This window comes from Amblyomma americanum, chromosome 2 (assembly GCF_052857255.1).
Source record: "Amblyomma americanum isolate KBUSLIRL-KWMA chromosome 2, ASM5285725v1, whole genome shotgun sequence".
Lineage (NCBI taxonomy): Eukaryota > Metazoa > Arthropoda > Arachnida > Ixodida > Ixodidae > Amblyomma > Amblyomma americanum.
Window position 1 is genome coordinate 132934452 of NC_135498.1, and position 16667 is coordinate 132951118.

The window sequence follows — 16667 nt, forward strand, 5'->3', positions numbered from 1 at the left end:
ACGCAACTCGCTGTCTGGTTATGAACGTGGTGCTTTTTGAGGGACTTTTCCTTCAAGAAATAATTGGAGCCCATGAAGCCCTCGCAAGAAAGCGACCGTGGATTGGGAACGCAAGAGTATAGTTTAAGAGGGCAAATAAATGTTGCGTTATCTCTTTCTTCGTGAAAAGTGTTCTGGCCAGACGGTTTGCTTTCCAGCCATCTAGTAGGGCACGGATCGCATCCTCGATTATATGAATGCCTCTTCATCCGGTAACAACAACCATCGGCTTCTTCTTTTGTGAAACTGCAAAGGGGCAGGGGGGGGGGGTGAGGAGAGGGCGGCTGTTTGGCTGAATCGAGACACGTCCGGTAGATATTAGAGCGCTTTGTTTCTCGAAGACGCCTGGCTCTGGCCGGGCAAGATGATTAATGATTTATGGGGGTTTAATGTCCAAAGGCGACTAAGCCTATGAGGGACGCCGTAGTGGAGGTAACCTGAAATTTCAACCACCTGGGGCTCTTAAACGTGCACTGACATCGCACAGTACACGAGGCTCTAGATTTTGGCCTCCACCGAAATTTGAGCGCCACGCCCGTGATCGAACCCGGTATTTCGGGTCAGCAGCTGAGCGCCATAAACGCCAGGCCACCGCGGCGGCTATGGCAGGGTAGGGTAGGCGGCAAAGGAATCGAGCAAAATGTTACACCAAAACCGATAAACTTAAAACACGAATAAAACAATATAACGTCGCCTAACAGTGACGTCAGTCCGGCCGTGAGGAAGACAGGGAAAGGGCTTCCAAACGAAACTCTTTATTAGGCAGACTTACGCCCAGAAAGAACTGAATGACTGTGTTGCGGCGTAGCAACAAGCCTTCTGTGCGTACGTCTAAGAGAATGCCCACCGCTCTCGGCCGTTCTCCATTTAGAGCGGAGAGAAAACTTTCGAGGTCCGGCATGCAAAGTTACCACAACAATCTGGGACAGCAAAGAATCAGCTGCACCTGGATGCGATCAATCGAGATAAATTTGGTCAAGTCTTGTGTCACAAAAAAGTGATAAAGCCACGTGCTGGCAGCTCTAAAGAATGAACAAACAAACAGTACAAGGATTCTTGGATATAGAGGCGCGCTTATTGTCTCAGGGGCCGTTTCAAAATGTTCAGCTTTTAAGTGTTCCCGTTCGCTTGTGCTTCTTGGACGGGCGTGGTGAGCTGGAAATGTTAACAGTGCACTGACATAGAAGTTGTAGTGCTGTTTTCTTATTTGTATGCGCGCTAAATATTGGTATGCATTGTTCACCACGTCGAATATACCAATGAAGTGAAAACGGGTTTCCGTTTATGAAAGACATATGAAAAGTGGTATGGCACAGATTCTTTTTCACTTCCAAACTTTTCATTGATTCTATCTGGCGCAAGAAATTGAGCGTATTAAAAAGAAAACGCAACGTACTGTAGCTCCTCTTGTGCCTCACGCGACCTGAATTCCATTTCTACGCTAGACTGATCGCTCTGGTAGATGAAAGGGAAACCGCATGAAAAAAACAAATTTAAACTTTAGTTCTCTGACGCACGCATATTTTATGCTGCAAGGTTTATTCTTTCCGTAGTCTTTTTGTGCATTGTTAAAAAAATCACGCTTGCGGAAATCATCACGTGCAAGCTTTCAAAGGCGCTCATTCAATGTGAGTGGAAATGAGGTCTTCACCATTCGCTTACATAGTTGTGGTTTATATGCGTGCTTAAAAATTAACGCAGCCCTGTTGTAAGATTTATTCGCTGCTGCCTCTTTTCATGCCATCCATTTTTCTTTTTTTCTGTCACCAACTGCATGATGGAAATAGGTACCGTTCGTTTTCATTGCAGTCGTCATCACAGCCAGCGTTACCAGCCTTTCTTGATCAATGGAAACCCGGGCTCTCCACCAGAGGGGTCATGTCGTGGACTCATGTTGGAGTGTCCCTGTGCTGGCAGCTTTCACTACTCTCGTGATCTGCGTGCCGGCATCGTACATGGGCCTCTTTTTTGTGTATTTCATCGAAGATTATGGACTCAGCCGTGCGGAAGCATCATGGTCCCAAAACGTCATGATTGTTGCTTTGCACCTATCCGGTACGTAAAGCTTCTGGGATGAGTGCGTGATAAAAATAGCGTGCGGAAAAAGTAGCGATATTTCGGCCAATTTTTCTTAAGGAACTACGGGGCAGGACTTGCAATTTTCGTCCTGCTTTCTAAAGCACATGGTGTCGTCCGCTACATGCTGCTTCACCATTCGTTATTCACTTAATTCAGAAAATTACATTTCTGCTAGAGGCAGCCAAAAGCAGGATTTAGTTTTAGTTTTCTACGTAAGATGGAACAGCATGCGGGGAGGCTGGAGCGGCCGCCTACTTCTGGGGTCTACGTACCACGTTTGACTAAAGAACTTTCTTTTCAATGCCTTCTACTGGAACCGGCTGAAGAATCCACATTTGTAGTTGCTACTTATAGAACTGAGTCCAAAAAACCTGCACCAGCAAAACAGGGCGTGCAGGTTTCGCTTACTATGACTAAGTCATATGGGTAATGCAAAACAATCTAACGTAGGCAACGTACCTAAATTGTTTCCGAATTCGTTTATCAACTTCCTACATTTGTGCTCATGAGGAAAGAATACTTTTAAAGAGGTACGAAGCCCCTGATTTTTGTGTTGCACGGCTTAATTTCATTTTGGCGCTAATTTATGGTCACTTCACTTGGAGGGCACATATTTTCATGAACAGTTCTGCACTATTAAATCGTAAAATAGCTTCGTGTTTCGACAAACAACTCCTTGCACTTGAACGATCCCACGACTTTAAGAACAAATCCTCTGAGCGGTTCTGTTGGGGAGCTATGTGTGTGCTACAAATTTTGTTAACAACAGTAAACAGAAAATAATTATCGGCAATAGATGTGCGGAAGTCAGGACGGCGTTTAGAACCTTACGGATAGTCTAGTGTAGCGGCTCTACAACATAATCCAGCAGCTTGGGTGTTTTGCAACAGTATCTTTCTTTGACAAACTAGTAAAGTTAATCACACGACTACTGAAGGGGACCATGCAGCCCATTCTTTTCATTGTGCAAATTGGTTAGTGCCATCAAAAAGTAAGACGGCAGTGGCGTCCACGAATTCACGCTCTTGGTTGTCTTGATGAGCGCTTTCATTTAAAACCTTAATCACAGAGCCAGCATTTCTTTCATATATCGTCCCTCTTGAGCTTGACCTCAAAAAAAGAAGGGTCACCTTAATGGTTTAATCTTTTGCCGCACCCGTGCTTTTACTACACTAAGTCCCGCCTGTCCTGACATGGCATTATACTTGTTTTCGGTCGTCTTTGTCCGTGCCGTTTAATGACCATGAACATTGCGTCGGTGTCTCGAACAATTCTCCTTTCATTATATTTCTTTCAAGTGTTCTTTTTTAAGTTTTGATGTCTTTTGTAGTTGCTGCTCAGCAACAGCTTTATGTGTTTCTCCTGTTGCATGTCATCAACCTCCTTGTTTTTTATTGTTTTAGTCGCTCTTTCCTGTTGTTTTCGCGGAAGGAATCTTCCTATTAGAAGATCATTGTGTTGGCCGTCCTCATTTCTTGCACTAGCGCCGCTCTTGTAACCACCCGCGAACGGTTAGGCGGCCCTCCTTTTGGTAACGCCATGAAATGTTCTGGATACCTATGACCGCTTAATTTAGGGCAAGTAACTAATTAAGAAACACAAATATTCTTTTAAAATCTAAAAAATATGGAAAATGATTTCACTGCGGGAAATGCAATTCCTGCCGCTGCAAATGCGGAATGCCATTGAGTGAAAAAATTACCTAAACTGCACGTTGTATCATACTGACACCGAAGTAAATACCTCCTTCAAGTTGCAGTCTGAAGGATTATTGCGCCGTATTTGCTGTAGTATCAAGGAAAAGCGCAATTTTCTGCAATTTTTTTATAAACCTATCTCCAGATAAAACGAGGAGGATATTTCACTTCGCAAACCCAATTTTCGCAAAAACCTTTGAAAATGAGCCCCTCGTACATTTTTAAAGAAAACCTCTGAAGAAATCTTCAAGATCGTAGAGTTACTGCGGCCACGGCTGCCAGACAGAGCTCACTGTGTTTGTAAATAAGCAGTATTTCCTTATTTGGTGTCCACATATAAGTGGCCATATACATTTATATAGCATATATGTCCACATGTTACGTTCGGGAGCAATGAGTTTGTGAATATGTTAAGGTGAGCAGAAAGAACTTGGTCTTGTCGAAACGGCTATTGTGGACACTTAGTGCCTAATTTTCGAATGGGGTACTCACAGAGCCACTATAGAGAGTGGAAATGGCTGCAATAGCGGGAGATTGTGCAAAGCATACAGAGAAGGATACCTGATAACTTGTTTTCTGTTTCTACCAAAACTTCTCTCGATGCAGGTCTCTTGGTAGGTGCACTGCAGCGGCGCCTCTCTGTTCCCAACATTATCGTGCTGAGCTCCATCATCGCAAGCATTGGTGTAGGTGCTTCCGCGTTTTCTAGGCACGTCGTTTGGGTTTCCGCCACGCTTGGAGCTGTGTATGGTGAGAATTTGCTGGACTTTTTGCAGCTATCACGCCCGTACTACCTGTGGTTGCTTTTCTAGAACGTCAGTCCGAACAGCGCAGATTCGGGATTAGTAGACAAAGGGAAATATCAGAAACGAATGCACGACTGCTTACACACTCGGGCTTCCTCCGGATATATTGGCCGCGTGAAATAGTCATGTAAAAGCTGTGCCTAAGAATTGCTCGTCTCAAGCTGAGGCAAAAAAATTGTGAATTGTTTTTGAGCAGAAGAAAGGCGCAGTAATTTCCTCACTTTTCGGTGTACACCTCTACTGTGCTGAGAGTGATAGGAGTAAGGGCAAATGAAGAAAGGCAGCAAAAGGAGCCCTCGTTCTTCATACATAAAAGAATGGAAAAGAATAAACGCAACAGCTAGCGAAGAGCATGCCCATTACCAAAGCTCTAATCACCTTTATTTTTTGGACAGTTATTCATGCTACACGCAGATATTTTACTTTATGGCTTAACTATATCGTACTAGTCCACACCTAAATACCAAACATAACTTTTCGTTTCGTCAAAAGGTTTCCGTGAGCGGCACAGTTACACATTTTCATACTGTGAACAATAGAGTAAGTCTCTACAGGCTTGCAATCACTCAATCACTTTCTAGTCTTCAGCAGCTCACGGTATTCGTAATTACACTTCATCGTTTTCTTTAGACACCCCAGGCGTGGTGTAGGGCAATGACTGTGCTGATTTACACTTTAGAACATTGTCCCCGAAAAAAACGCCATTTCAATTCAAGCAACATCGCATCAAAAATCAGACAATAAATACTTGCGAACACAATTCAGATTTTAAACATGCAATATCAGCATAATAAAACTTCATCTGCGCCACAAAGACAGAATTATATATGACAAATCTTGAGTGCATTAACATTCTTTCTAGTACGTATGAAAAGAAATGCATATCCCGGACCACAGGCTAGAATAAACAGCTGTATGCGCAAGCAAGCAGATACAAGTAGTGTAGTCAGGTAAACAAGGAACCATTTTCAACCCCCCGAAAAAATATTTCCGGTTGATACAAATCGTATTTTGCAAGAAGTCGATTCCATGGCCCACAGTATGCACAAATAATGAACTTTTAAGGAATCAAGTGCAAGCTGGCATCTTTTTGACACAAAGGTGTAATCTTACTTCTGATAACAGTATGCCGTAGTGAATTATCATAGCCGTCTTTGTTTGCCACGACATGATTTTGGTACGCATACTACAAACAAGGAGCACCAATTATGTTCGAGACCCGAGGAGAACAGAGGCTATCTTGAGCCGTCTCCGATGTCGGAAATGCAGCTATGCGAGGAACAGCACAACACGAATGAGCGGCTTCGTCCTGTATTGCTCTCAATTCATTTGCGAGCACTTGAGTGCACAGAACCTGCACGATGGATGTGCAAGCAAGAATGCGGCCGACATTTACTAAAATAAATAGTTCTTTGAAGGTCATTTGTGCTTCATTAATTTTCTTTTATTAAATTTAGAGAGCGGCCAGCTGTCAGAGCTCAGCTGCCTACGCGGCGGTGCGATGAGATGTCACGACTACAACCAGGTGTTTTGCCTGTCTTATGTAGGGAATAATTTAGTTCATTGAATAGTAGTATGTGTTTAGGCGATTACCACTTCGAGAAAGCGAATATATTTGCGATTATAATAATTGCAATAAATACCCTAAAATAAAACAAAAAGACAAAATTGTGGTACTGTTTTGCGCCTTTTTTGGACTTTTTGGCACAAGAGTAATTAATTATGATAATCGCAGCAGCCTATTCGTAGTCTATATCATTAATATTAATTAGGAAGAGTATTGCCCGAGAGAATTCTCGCTGCAGTGCAACTGATAGCGGGGAAATGTATGCGATTCAGGACTGTTGAGACCTTTTGAAAATGACCTCTTGAATATTTGAGGATCCGCAAGTTATTTTTCGCGGCATGATAGGTAAGGGTAAAGTGTTCATGAGAAGGCTGCGGGAACCGTTCCGAAAACCCTCTTGGTAATCTGCTTATACGCATTATCTGTGTAGACCCTCGTCGTGAAATAAAGAAACACGTCACAGTAAAGCTGCCTGCGTAATAAAAGATTTGCCGGAACAAAAACTGGGCTGATGGTGAAAAAAACAGGTTTTATTTAGTTGGTTCTATTCAGTTCTGTATACTATGCGTTCAAACGTCGTGCAACAAACTCTTCTTAGAGACACTGGCCTATAGTTTCCAGTCGGTCATTGAGCACGCTCTTGTGAACAGGTGTAATATATTCCACTTCCCAGCCATCGGTAAATAAAATATAGTAAAATACATATTTAAATGGGACAGCGAGGTACACGCAAATACGAATGCCATATAATTTTCAACGAGGTCCGGAATACTGTAAAGAACCAGAGCTTAATGAGGTTTTATTAATTCAAGTACTTCTAGATAAGTAGTTAACACCGATATCAGAGATGTGGTTGGCAGTAAAAGTTCACGAAGCAGTTGTGGTAGATGCTGCTGCCGAAAAAAGTGATGCCAAGTATTCGTTGCAGCTTCGCCCTGTCAGTATTTTTATTCGCGAACTTTTCAGCGACACTAAGTGGCCGAATAGAGCATCCTTGCTGATGAACTTGCTAGTTTTCAAAGGTTTAAGGTTATTCTTTTTATTTTCGTCAAGGTGGGAAACTCATATTGCTCTTTTTTCTGAAGTTCATTGCCTTAGTCTCGTAGCGTTATATAAACCATGATTTATTTTCTTTGTCTTGCTGCAAGGATATCAGTTTAACAACCTGACCAGTAAGGAGCAGGAGCTTGTGCTTAAATACCAGCCACATCACTTCAACGTTAAACTTTAGTACTTGTTAAATATGCGAGGAAATTTCCCCAATTTTTACCGTAAGTTGACAGTAACTTTTACCTCTTGGCGTTTGCGTGAAAATTCTACTTATATCTGGCGTCTTCATGCAAAAATAATTTCGCAAATATATTTACCCCTGTCATTTCCAATCTATGAATACTTTGCTTATTCATACATACTAGACGTCCGAGCACAACCAAGACAAAGGAGTGCAAGTGCCCTCCAAAAAAAAAAACTGTCCAAAAGCAAAGAACAAAACAAGAACAACAAGGTCAGGGGTACTGTTTTATAGATTATTGTCTGTTAGTGTTCTAGGCCTCAGTATTTATTACGTACCATTTCAGTCCCCACGGAAGAGAAAGCTTCGTATGAGTTAAAAAGGCTCAATAAGCATATTAATAATTATGAAAATAATTGCATAACCCTCCAACACTCCACAATAAGCGTATTGCCGCCAGCTCAAGATTCTGCGCTTTCATTATTGGCATCTCGTATCGGACCATTGCAGAACAAAAATGGACCGCTAATATATGGTTTCCGAGTATATAATGGGTGTAATGAATTTTTTTGTAAAAATGGAAAGGGTTTCTATAGTAGCGTTGACGCGTGTTTGACCTGAAAAGCGGGCATCGCTAAGAATATGCTTTGTAAAATGAGACGTGGTGCTCTGTAAGGCTCGCGTTTATCGGTAATTCGAGCACTGACCGGGAGGCCTGTGTTATAAACAGAAGAGATTTAATGGCAGAGAGGTTAACCAGAATGCTCCAAAAGGGAGTAGATTTGTAATAAGGGAGCAATTGCTAGTTAGCGCCTACCAAAGTGCAGCACTACGGCTGCAATAGAAAGCTGTACAGGTTTCCAAGAAGCTTCCTAGCAGAAAAAAAAAATTGTCCTGGTTCTCAAAGAAGATGTTCTTGGAGGCAGAAAGAAATACCAGCAATGACGACACTCTCTGCATATTCACCGATTGTCTGGCACACTTCCGTTCTGTGGGAACGAAGCGAGCAATATGTTTTATAACGATGAAAAATAAAGAAGCAAGCTAAGGACTGCAGTGTGTATCATTATGCGTATGAAAAGTGTAGATGGTATAAGTGTTGGTGTAAAAAAAGTGGTTGTGAGCAGTTTCGGCATGAATAGTTCAAAAAAAGAGAGACAGCGCTACGTAATAATTATTTCTAATGCTGCGATTTTCAAATTGCTCATCGATCGCTGTCTATTTCCTCTTCTTAGGCCTCGGCGTGGGAATGTTCCTGATGTCTGCCTGCATTTACAACTTGTTGCTTTTCAAGAGGTACAAAGGCACCGCACTGACGATGACTTACCTCGCCTGGGGCATCACAGGAATTTACGGCCCAGCACTGCTTACTCGTCTTCGAGAAGCGTACGGGCTCCAAGGCGGTTTGCTTATATGCAGTGCAACTGTGTTCCACGCGGTGCCCATGAGCATGCTCTTGAGGAATCCTTCACTGATCTCGTTTCGGTGCTTCAGACATGCGTTTAAGGTGGCAAGGGTCATGCCAGTTCCTCTCGATGACCCATCATCCGCCAGTGCCGAAAGCCAGAAGGACGGAATAAGTTGTTCCAGTGCATCATCGACGATGGTGAAAGACTTGACAGGTCCCACCAATGTTGAGATCGTAGACTCAGTTCCGGTCGCGGGGAAGTCCATTTCGTCCGAAAGCCTCAAAAGTAAGCGCCCTGCCAGCCTGTCCAGTGATGTCGCGGCTCTTCTGCAGACCCCTGCATTTTACGTGTTTCTTAGCACGACTGTGGCAGGGGAATACTCTATGGTGTCGTTCGCAACGACTGTTGTCGACTACGCAACAGATAAAGGTGTCGAACTGCGTGCAGCGGCATACTTGGTGACGTATGGCGCTGTCGGCCATATCTTGGCCCGAATCTTCCTAGTGCCGTTGTCGGACTGGGCCCCGAAAAGTAGGTCCGTGCTTTACTCTGGTGCCTTCGCCGTGGAAGCTATCTGCACTATGTTCATGCCACACGCCTCGACAGTGCCAGCAATTGCCACACTGCGCATCGCTGAGACTGTGGGGCAAGGTTTCGTCATCGCCGTCCGTGGTATACTTTTGGCACACTACTTGGGCATCGAGAAAGTGGCGACCTGCACGGGACTCTTTGGCCTGGCCATAATTCCAGTGTCCCTGGGAAGCGCCACTATCATCGGTAAGCATCGTCATGGATGAAACCGGGAGGCGACTAGTAAGATCCCCGCTGAATGTAGTGCAGTAGAACAGGATTTTAGGGTATACGTAATGAGAACAATAGAGTTATTTTCATTTGTTGTTAGCTGTTATAACTGAGTTTATTACAATTACAAGTGGATGCAAGGCAGATAGAGGGCAGGAGGATAGAATTCTTGAAAACTCAAAATGGAAGGAAGAAGGTTCCAGGGGAAGCATCAGTCCGCTATCTAGCGTTTTGACAAGAGGATGAAGAGAAATTTTCTTGCCGAAAGTTGGCTAGCGGACTCAAGCCCTTACAGCCAGCATCCCCATGCTTTGTAAAAAGTGCAGAAGGGAAAAGGAGGGCGGTGCATCAATGTGCCTTTGAGGGTGTACACAAGAGAGTTGAAGCTTATTATATTGTGAAATTTAAATGCCGATCGTTTTTCTGCCGGATGTATTCAACGTTTTGATATCACACAAGCTATGATATAGGCTAGCTCTGCGCCTCCTGTATTATTGATCTTTTTGACGCCAACCCGGCATTGCCATTTAAACCGTTTTCTGCCCCCCCCCCCCCCCCCCTCCTAATCTCCCGCGCCGTCTCCCCCACCAGCTGCCGTCATTTTATCTTGCAAACCTCATACACATAATATCCGCCCACCTGACTTTCTTTTTCCGTCCTTCACTAAAGTTGTATTCTCGCAATGCATTCCTTACTCTTTGGGGCAATCAGATATCTTTGCAAAACATGCCCTGCCCATGCGCACTGATCCTTGATTTGAACAAGAATATTATCAACTGACGTTTGTTACTTGCCCGTTGCTGTCAATTTGTGTATTTTAACGTAACATCTATCACTTTTTTTTGCACAACCCGCTGCGCTGTCTTGTGCCTAACTTCACTCCTTGCTGTTAGCTAACAGTCTTCCGCCCAATAGCCGGTACTAAGGGAATACAGCCGTTTTACACTTTGCTATTTGGGAATACCGATAAACTCCTCTCCGTTGCCTGAGAGAGCCTGCCAAATGCAGTGTACCCCATTCTTATGAACCCAGTGATTTCTCTCTCCTGGTCCCGGACATCGGCTACAATCTGCCCTAGGCAGAAGTATTCCCTGACAACGTTCAATGCTTCGCTGCCTACCAAAGTGAGCTATTGCTTCCCAGGACTGTTGAACATTGCTGTAGATTTCTGCATATTCATTTTCAGGCCTACCGTCCTGTTTGGGCTCTATAAACCATTATAAATATTTACGATTTCTCCTCTCAGTTATTTATCGAAGCAATGTCATCAGCAGATCGCAGACTACTAAGGTATTCTCCGTTAACTTTTAACCCCAAGCGCTCCTAATCCGCGTATATAAACACCTTCTGGATAGCTTTGATGAATAGCATTGATGAATAGCGCTGAATAGCATTGATGAGATCGTGTCTCTCTGCCTGAGACCCTTCCTTAATACGATTTTTATTTCTCTCGTTATGAAGGACTATGATGGATGTGGAGCTGGTTTAAATATCTTGGAGAACGCTTACCTGTGGCTGTTTACGTCTAGATTCCGTATTGCTTGCTTGTGTGCACAGGTTTCGACGGAGTGAAATGCTTTCTCGCTCTTTATTAAAGCTATATGCAGTGGTTGGTTATATTCTGCGCCTCTCTCTGTCACCTAATTGATTGTGCGAATAAAATCTATTGCCGAGTAGCCTTCACAAAAGCCAGCCCGGTCCTTTGGTTTATGAAGTTTGGCGCGTATTCACTGATTATAAAGCAGAACCTAATATATTTTAACACCTGTGGAAATATTTCCACCAACTGGGTTTGGTTACCGTGGTCCTACACTGCACACTGCAGGGGTCGCATTTCAATTTATTGTTTTTATTTTTCAATTTTGTGTACCCTCAAGGCAAGAGGCAATATAGAGGGGAGTGGTTACATTAATTAATCGAGAAAGGTATAGCGCACCAAAGAAATCGGTAATACAGAAATTATGGCTCCTAGTCATGCAAAATTATCTAATGGGTACTTGATGTGTGGTTAATAGAATATAATACAGTACAGACAGTGCAGCAATACAGTAGAAAAATGGTAGTACAACAAAATAAGAAGTAATTGCTCTTACTAAAACAATTTTCGCTAATGCGGTCTTGAAGTATTGGTTCTCAACAATGGTAGCGGCTCATGCGGGAAGGTGATTCCAGTCAACAGCTGTGCGCGGAAAACATGGAATAGATTTTGCTTAGCAGAATTCTGGCTTTGTTACTGTTTGTCTATACTTAATGAAATGCATTGCAGAGGGGAGATCAGTTGGTCGCAAAAGGAAGAATGATGAAATATCCTGTGAAAAAGTGAAAGTCTAATGGCTCTCTAGCGAGATGCTAAATACAGCTTGCTGGGATGTTATTTCAGTGCAGAAATGCCAGCAGTTCAGTTATAATTACAAAGAATAAAACAAGCAGAATTTTTTTGTGCCATTACTAATGACTGAATAAGGATTTGTTGAAAGGGATTCCAACTGTTGCAGCATACGCTAGCTTTGAGCGGACCATTTGCTTATAGCCTATAACAGTAGTTTTAAAGAAGAAACTGCCTTAGAGAAATCGCGTTTTAGATATCCCAGAATGGATTAGCATTACTAGTTACGTAAGAAGTGTGAATGGACCAAGTGAGGTTGCTAGTAATATGGATACCCAGATATCTGTAAGACGAAACGGGATCTAGAGGGACATTATTGACGTGATAAAAGGTAGCTGGCTTCAAGTTATTGACACTAGCAGAAATTAAAATTATTTAAATGTTTAATTCCATTTGCCATGACCGACACCAAATCGACATAGGGTTAATGTCTGCTGGAAGAGAAGATATGTCATTGCCACATATTATTTCGCTGCAGATCACGCATTCATCTGCGAATAAGTGAAAGGGGAAACACAAGAGGGTGGATCATTAATGAAAATTAAAAAAAGGGGAGGACCTAGTACAGACCCTTCAGGTATGCCAGACTGTACTCTACTTGGCTGCGATGTTGAGCTATTAGCATTAACAAACTGTAAACCGCTAAAAATAAAACACTCGAGCCAAGCTAGCAGTTAGGTATCGATGTTAAGTCGATTCAACTTAAACATTAGAACATTATGGCATACTTTATCAAACGCTGTCGAATAATCTAAACATATACAGTCGGCAAGTGAAGAGCGGTCAAGGATGCGGTTAGCTTGCGCGTAAGTGATACTGGTTGCGTTTCACATGAATATGTCTTGCGGAAACCATGTTGCGATGGTGAAATAAATGAATTGGTTTCGAGAAAGCTAGCAAACTTTGAAGCAAGTACATGTTCTAGAATTTTACATGGGATGCAAGTGAGCGAAATAGGACAGTAGTTATAAGGAAAATGCTTGTCACCTAATTTATGGAGTGGGATAACCTTCTCGACCTTGCATTCAGCAGACAAGGAAGCTTTTTCGAGCTACTGCTGGAAAATCAATGTTAGAAAATGGAAGAAGAACTGCTCGTGTTTTTCAAAAAATTCACATTGATTAAATCGTGGCCAGGAGCGGAAAAGAGATTTCTAGACGAAATTTTTTATTCGACGCCTCCTGCTTCAATGGTGTTGGAAAATATTGCTGGGTAATCGTTGACATGCTTGGATTGGAGAGTAATATGGGTGGTTGGAAGAAACGTTGCGCACGAAAACTTCGTTAAGTACAGACGCACATTCGTTAGTTGGATTACTGTTGGAAGAGCGGTCAGTCAAGGTTGTCCTGCCATAAGCTTTGGAGTTAATGACGCGCCAAAATTTTTTGATGCCGGTTTTAAGCATGGATGGCAAGGTATTACGAAGAAAGTTATCCTTGGTTACATACTGGTTCCGGTTTCATACTCATGGGCTGCCAGTTTCTATTTAGTCAGGCGCGTTATGCTAAAATACCCTTCGACTGATTTGTAGAGAGGCTTTCTTTTATTAGACACGCGCTTGAGACAGAAGTTGCACCACGGAGCGTTATGGTTACATGCGAGGTTGCGAAGTGGGATGTATTTGTTTGTTAGTTCTGAAATTTTAGAAGCAAACATATCCCAGATGGACTCACCACTATGCCAGTCAAAGTATGCTAAGAAGAGGTCAAGAAAGGGGAATAATTCAGAGTTAGTGGCTTCAAAATGTCATTTTACTTAATTTCGGAATGACTTTGTAAGATATTCAAGTTGAATGAAAGTGCCGAGTAGTCGCTTAAGCCGGGCAAGTACGTGACGTCGGAAACAAGGCCAGTCCCCGATGTTAATACAAGATCAAGTGTGTTTGCAACGGATCACATAATTTATGTTGTTGCGTAACAAGTGAGGGAAATGTGGCCGCCGCGACCGTGTTTCGGCCTCATGACACTGGACTCAGCCTCCGAATGTAGTTTACTGCAGTTTACTGTAGTTTACTCTTCATGGTTTACGTCTTCGTCAACAAAGAGATGCCGCAGGTCTAAAAGCGCACTTTAATATGCTTATTAGAAGTGTGAAGCATAGTGCCAATCAAACGAAAGATTCGTAATAATTCGAATGATTCTTTGTGTCTCGTGTCAGCACAACTTTTTATCCCTCTATGTATTTAGCAGATAGCAACAGTGCATTGAGTGCATTGCTGGGCCCAATTTATAGCATTTCCGTGTTCTTAAGTGTCAACATGGGGACAGGGCAATTTTATAAGCATATAAAGAGAAGGTTTCGAGTTGAGAGTGCCACTATTCTTTTCGGTTCGGTCATAAAGACCAGTTGAACCGGCAATTAATGTAAGCCCTTTATATCAGGAGCACCCGTAACCGCTGCGTAAGTCATGTTTAAGCGGCCCAGTCGGATAAAGAATTCATTTACCTAGATAACTGTTTCTTCTCTGATTCTGCTTGGTAAAGCTTTGTCCAGTCTTTTTTGCCACATGGTTAAACTTCTTTTTTTTCACGTGGTTGTGAAGTGCTCAATTGCCACCCCGGGGGGGGGGGGGGGGGGGGTAAAACCTTGAGTTGGAAGTGTCGCACGTAGTGTCGCCTTCTTCCTTCTTTTGTGTCTGACCCAGTTTGCACTATTCTTCGCCATTAGGAGTAGGCCCCTAACTATATGGCCACCACTGCGAATACTAGCATTTTTTCTTCACAATGGTAAAATAGTGTAATTGACCTGATTCGTATTTGTTCTTAATAAGCGGTTGATACTTTCCTTTGCAGGCTTCTTTCGTGACACAATCGGATCTTACGACTGGTTCTACCGAATGCTGGCAGCCTTCAACGCAGTTGTGGCAGTCGAATTGTGCCTGTTTTTCGTCTCAGACTGGGCGCGCACGCGACGACGGAATACGCCGCTATGCGGTACGGCCGAGAGCCAGCTGGAAAGCGAGCAGCCATTAGCGACCCCTCCAGAGTGAGCTGGGTCACCTCTGACGTCGAGAACTGTGCCAGTGAAAATGTAGTTCGGGATGAAGCAACGCTGTCTTCATTACACCAACACCACCATGCAACGTCGCTCAAATATAGCAGAAATGCTGCCTGCTATTTTGATCCATCTCACCACAGCCGGAAATGACGAATCAAGCAACTTTCGGCATGTTCGGCATGTCTTGCTTGCCAGCTTTTCGTCCTATTCCGGCTCAGCACGGTCAAATGGTGTCCCGACTGACTTCACCGCGTCTTGGAAGTTGTGTAACGTGGAGCACTCGCTCTCCAGCAGGTGCTCCACGTTCGCTGAATGCTGAACCAGGAGTCCGCACCACTGCCGTCTCAAAGCGGATGATGTTACATACTTTCAAATTCTAGCAGTCTTTGGTAAAAGAGGCGCAACGAATGGCATCTGACTGTCTCAACGCAACCAGTGCGGCGGGTGCCGACGGGACAGTGGGCTTCAGGAGGGGGTGCAGTGCTCGCCACACGAACGCTATTTCAATGTGATGCAAGAAACTGAGAAGACGGGCTTAATCGCGTACTTTGTTTGGTGGTGCTTGTGGACGACAAACGACTAAAATTTTTGCAAACCGTTCCTTTAGAGCGTCTCGGTGTACAAGACTTACGGTGAAGCTGAACATGCTCTGTGATGCCGACGCGTGCCTTCACGAACGAAGACAGTGAAGAGAACACCTCATGATGCGTATCATTGTTTTGAGACTATTTATGAAGAGACCGCTGAGCGCGAGTGCATACCTGGTAGTTACATCTGTTGTCGCCGCTTATTCTTCGAAAATTTTGAACTCAACGCTCTAATAAAACTTACCATAATTTCAGTCTTTATCGCTTTTCGCAATTAGGCTGGAGTAAATGAAGTCTGCTGGACCCCTTCCTTCCCCCACCTTCCTAGTCTAATCTTCCAAAGGAAATATGCGCTCTGCGAGGAATTCTTAATGGCTGGTGTTTTACTCTGGTGCAAAAAAGAAACTTTCTCAACCAGGGGATGAGTCAACCCAAAATATGAAGGATGATATAGTGGTCCTAAAAAAGCTATCGGGTCATTTTTTTTATTACGCGTTGATGCATTACCACATTTTCTAGACTGCCACACTCGCACGCGGAGGCTTATTTTTATCAGCAGAATGGGAAAACCCCAGAGGGCTTCTGCCTGTCCTGTATATAACAAAACGAATTAAAACCTCTGAAATGCGCATTGAGCGTAAAAGTTAGATTTGAGTGCCAGGAGCTGTAAGAAAGTAGAGTACAATATTTTGCATCCTTTAGCATAGGGAGCGGATACACAGTGCCGTTTGAAGTGCTTTGCTGTAAAAGCACGCACACAATTGCTCGTAGGCGCTCGTACTGAGAGGTACTGAGCAGCTGAGTGAAAAACGCCAAGAGTATTTAAATAAAATTAAATCAGTTTATTTGCCATCCACAAGTTTCCAGGTGGGGAGGAGCTGCAAGAAAAATCTGCCATTGGGCAGCTTGAATGGCCCACAGCAGCCGGTTTGGCACAGCGGCAGTGTCCGTTGCCAAACGCCTAAACTTCTCCGACCAAAACATAACATCAAATCAAATTAAATCATATTTACTCCGCAACAAAAAAAAAAGGTTACGAGGAGGGCAGGTGAAAGCTGTGAGAAACAG

At 43.4% G+C, this 16667-nt stretch overlaps 1 protein-coding gene across 1 annotated transcript; it reads left to right on the forward strand.

The window, feature by feature from the left end:
- Window positions 1–1854: 1854 nt before the first annotated feature.
- Window positions 1855–15793, forward strand: LOC144119097 (monocarboxylate transporter 12-B-like). The gene is made up of 4 exons (XM_077651813.1): window positions 1855–2094; window positions 4422–4565; window positions 8655–9605; window positions 14808–15793. The coding sequence occupies exons 1-4, from the start codon at window positions 1887–1889 to the stop codon at window positions 15002–15004; spliced, it is 1500 nt and encodes a 499-aa protein (XP_077507939.1). The 5' UTR covers window positions 1855–1886; the 3' UTR covers window positions 15005–15793.
- The last annotated feature ends 874 nt before the right edge of the window (window positions 15794–16667 follow it).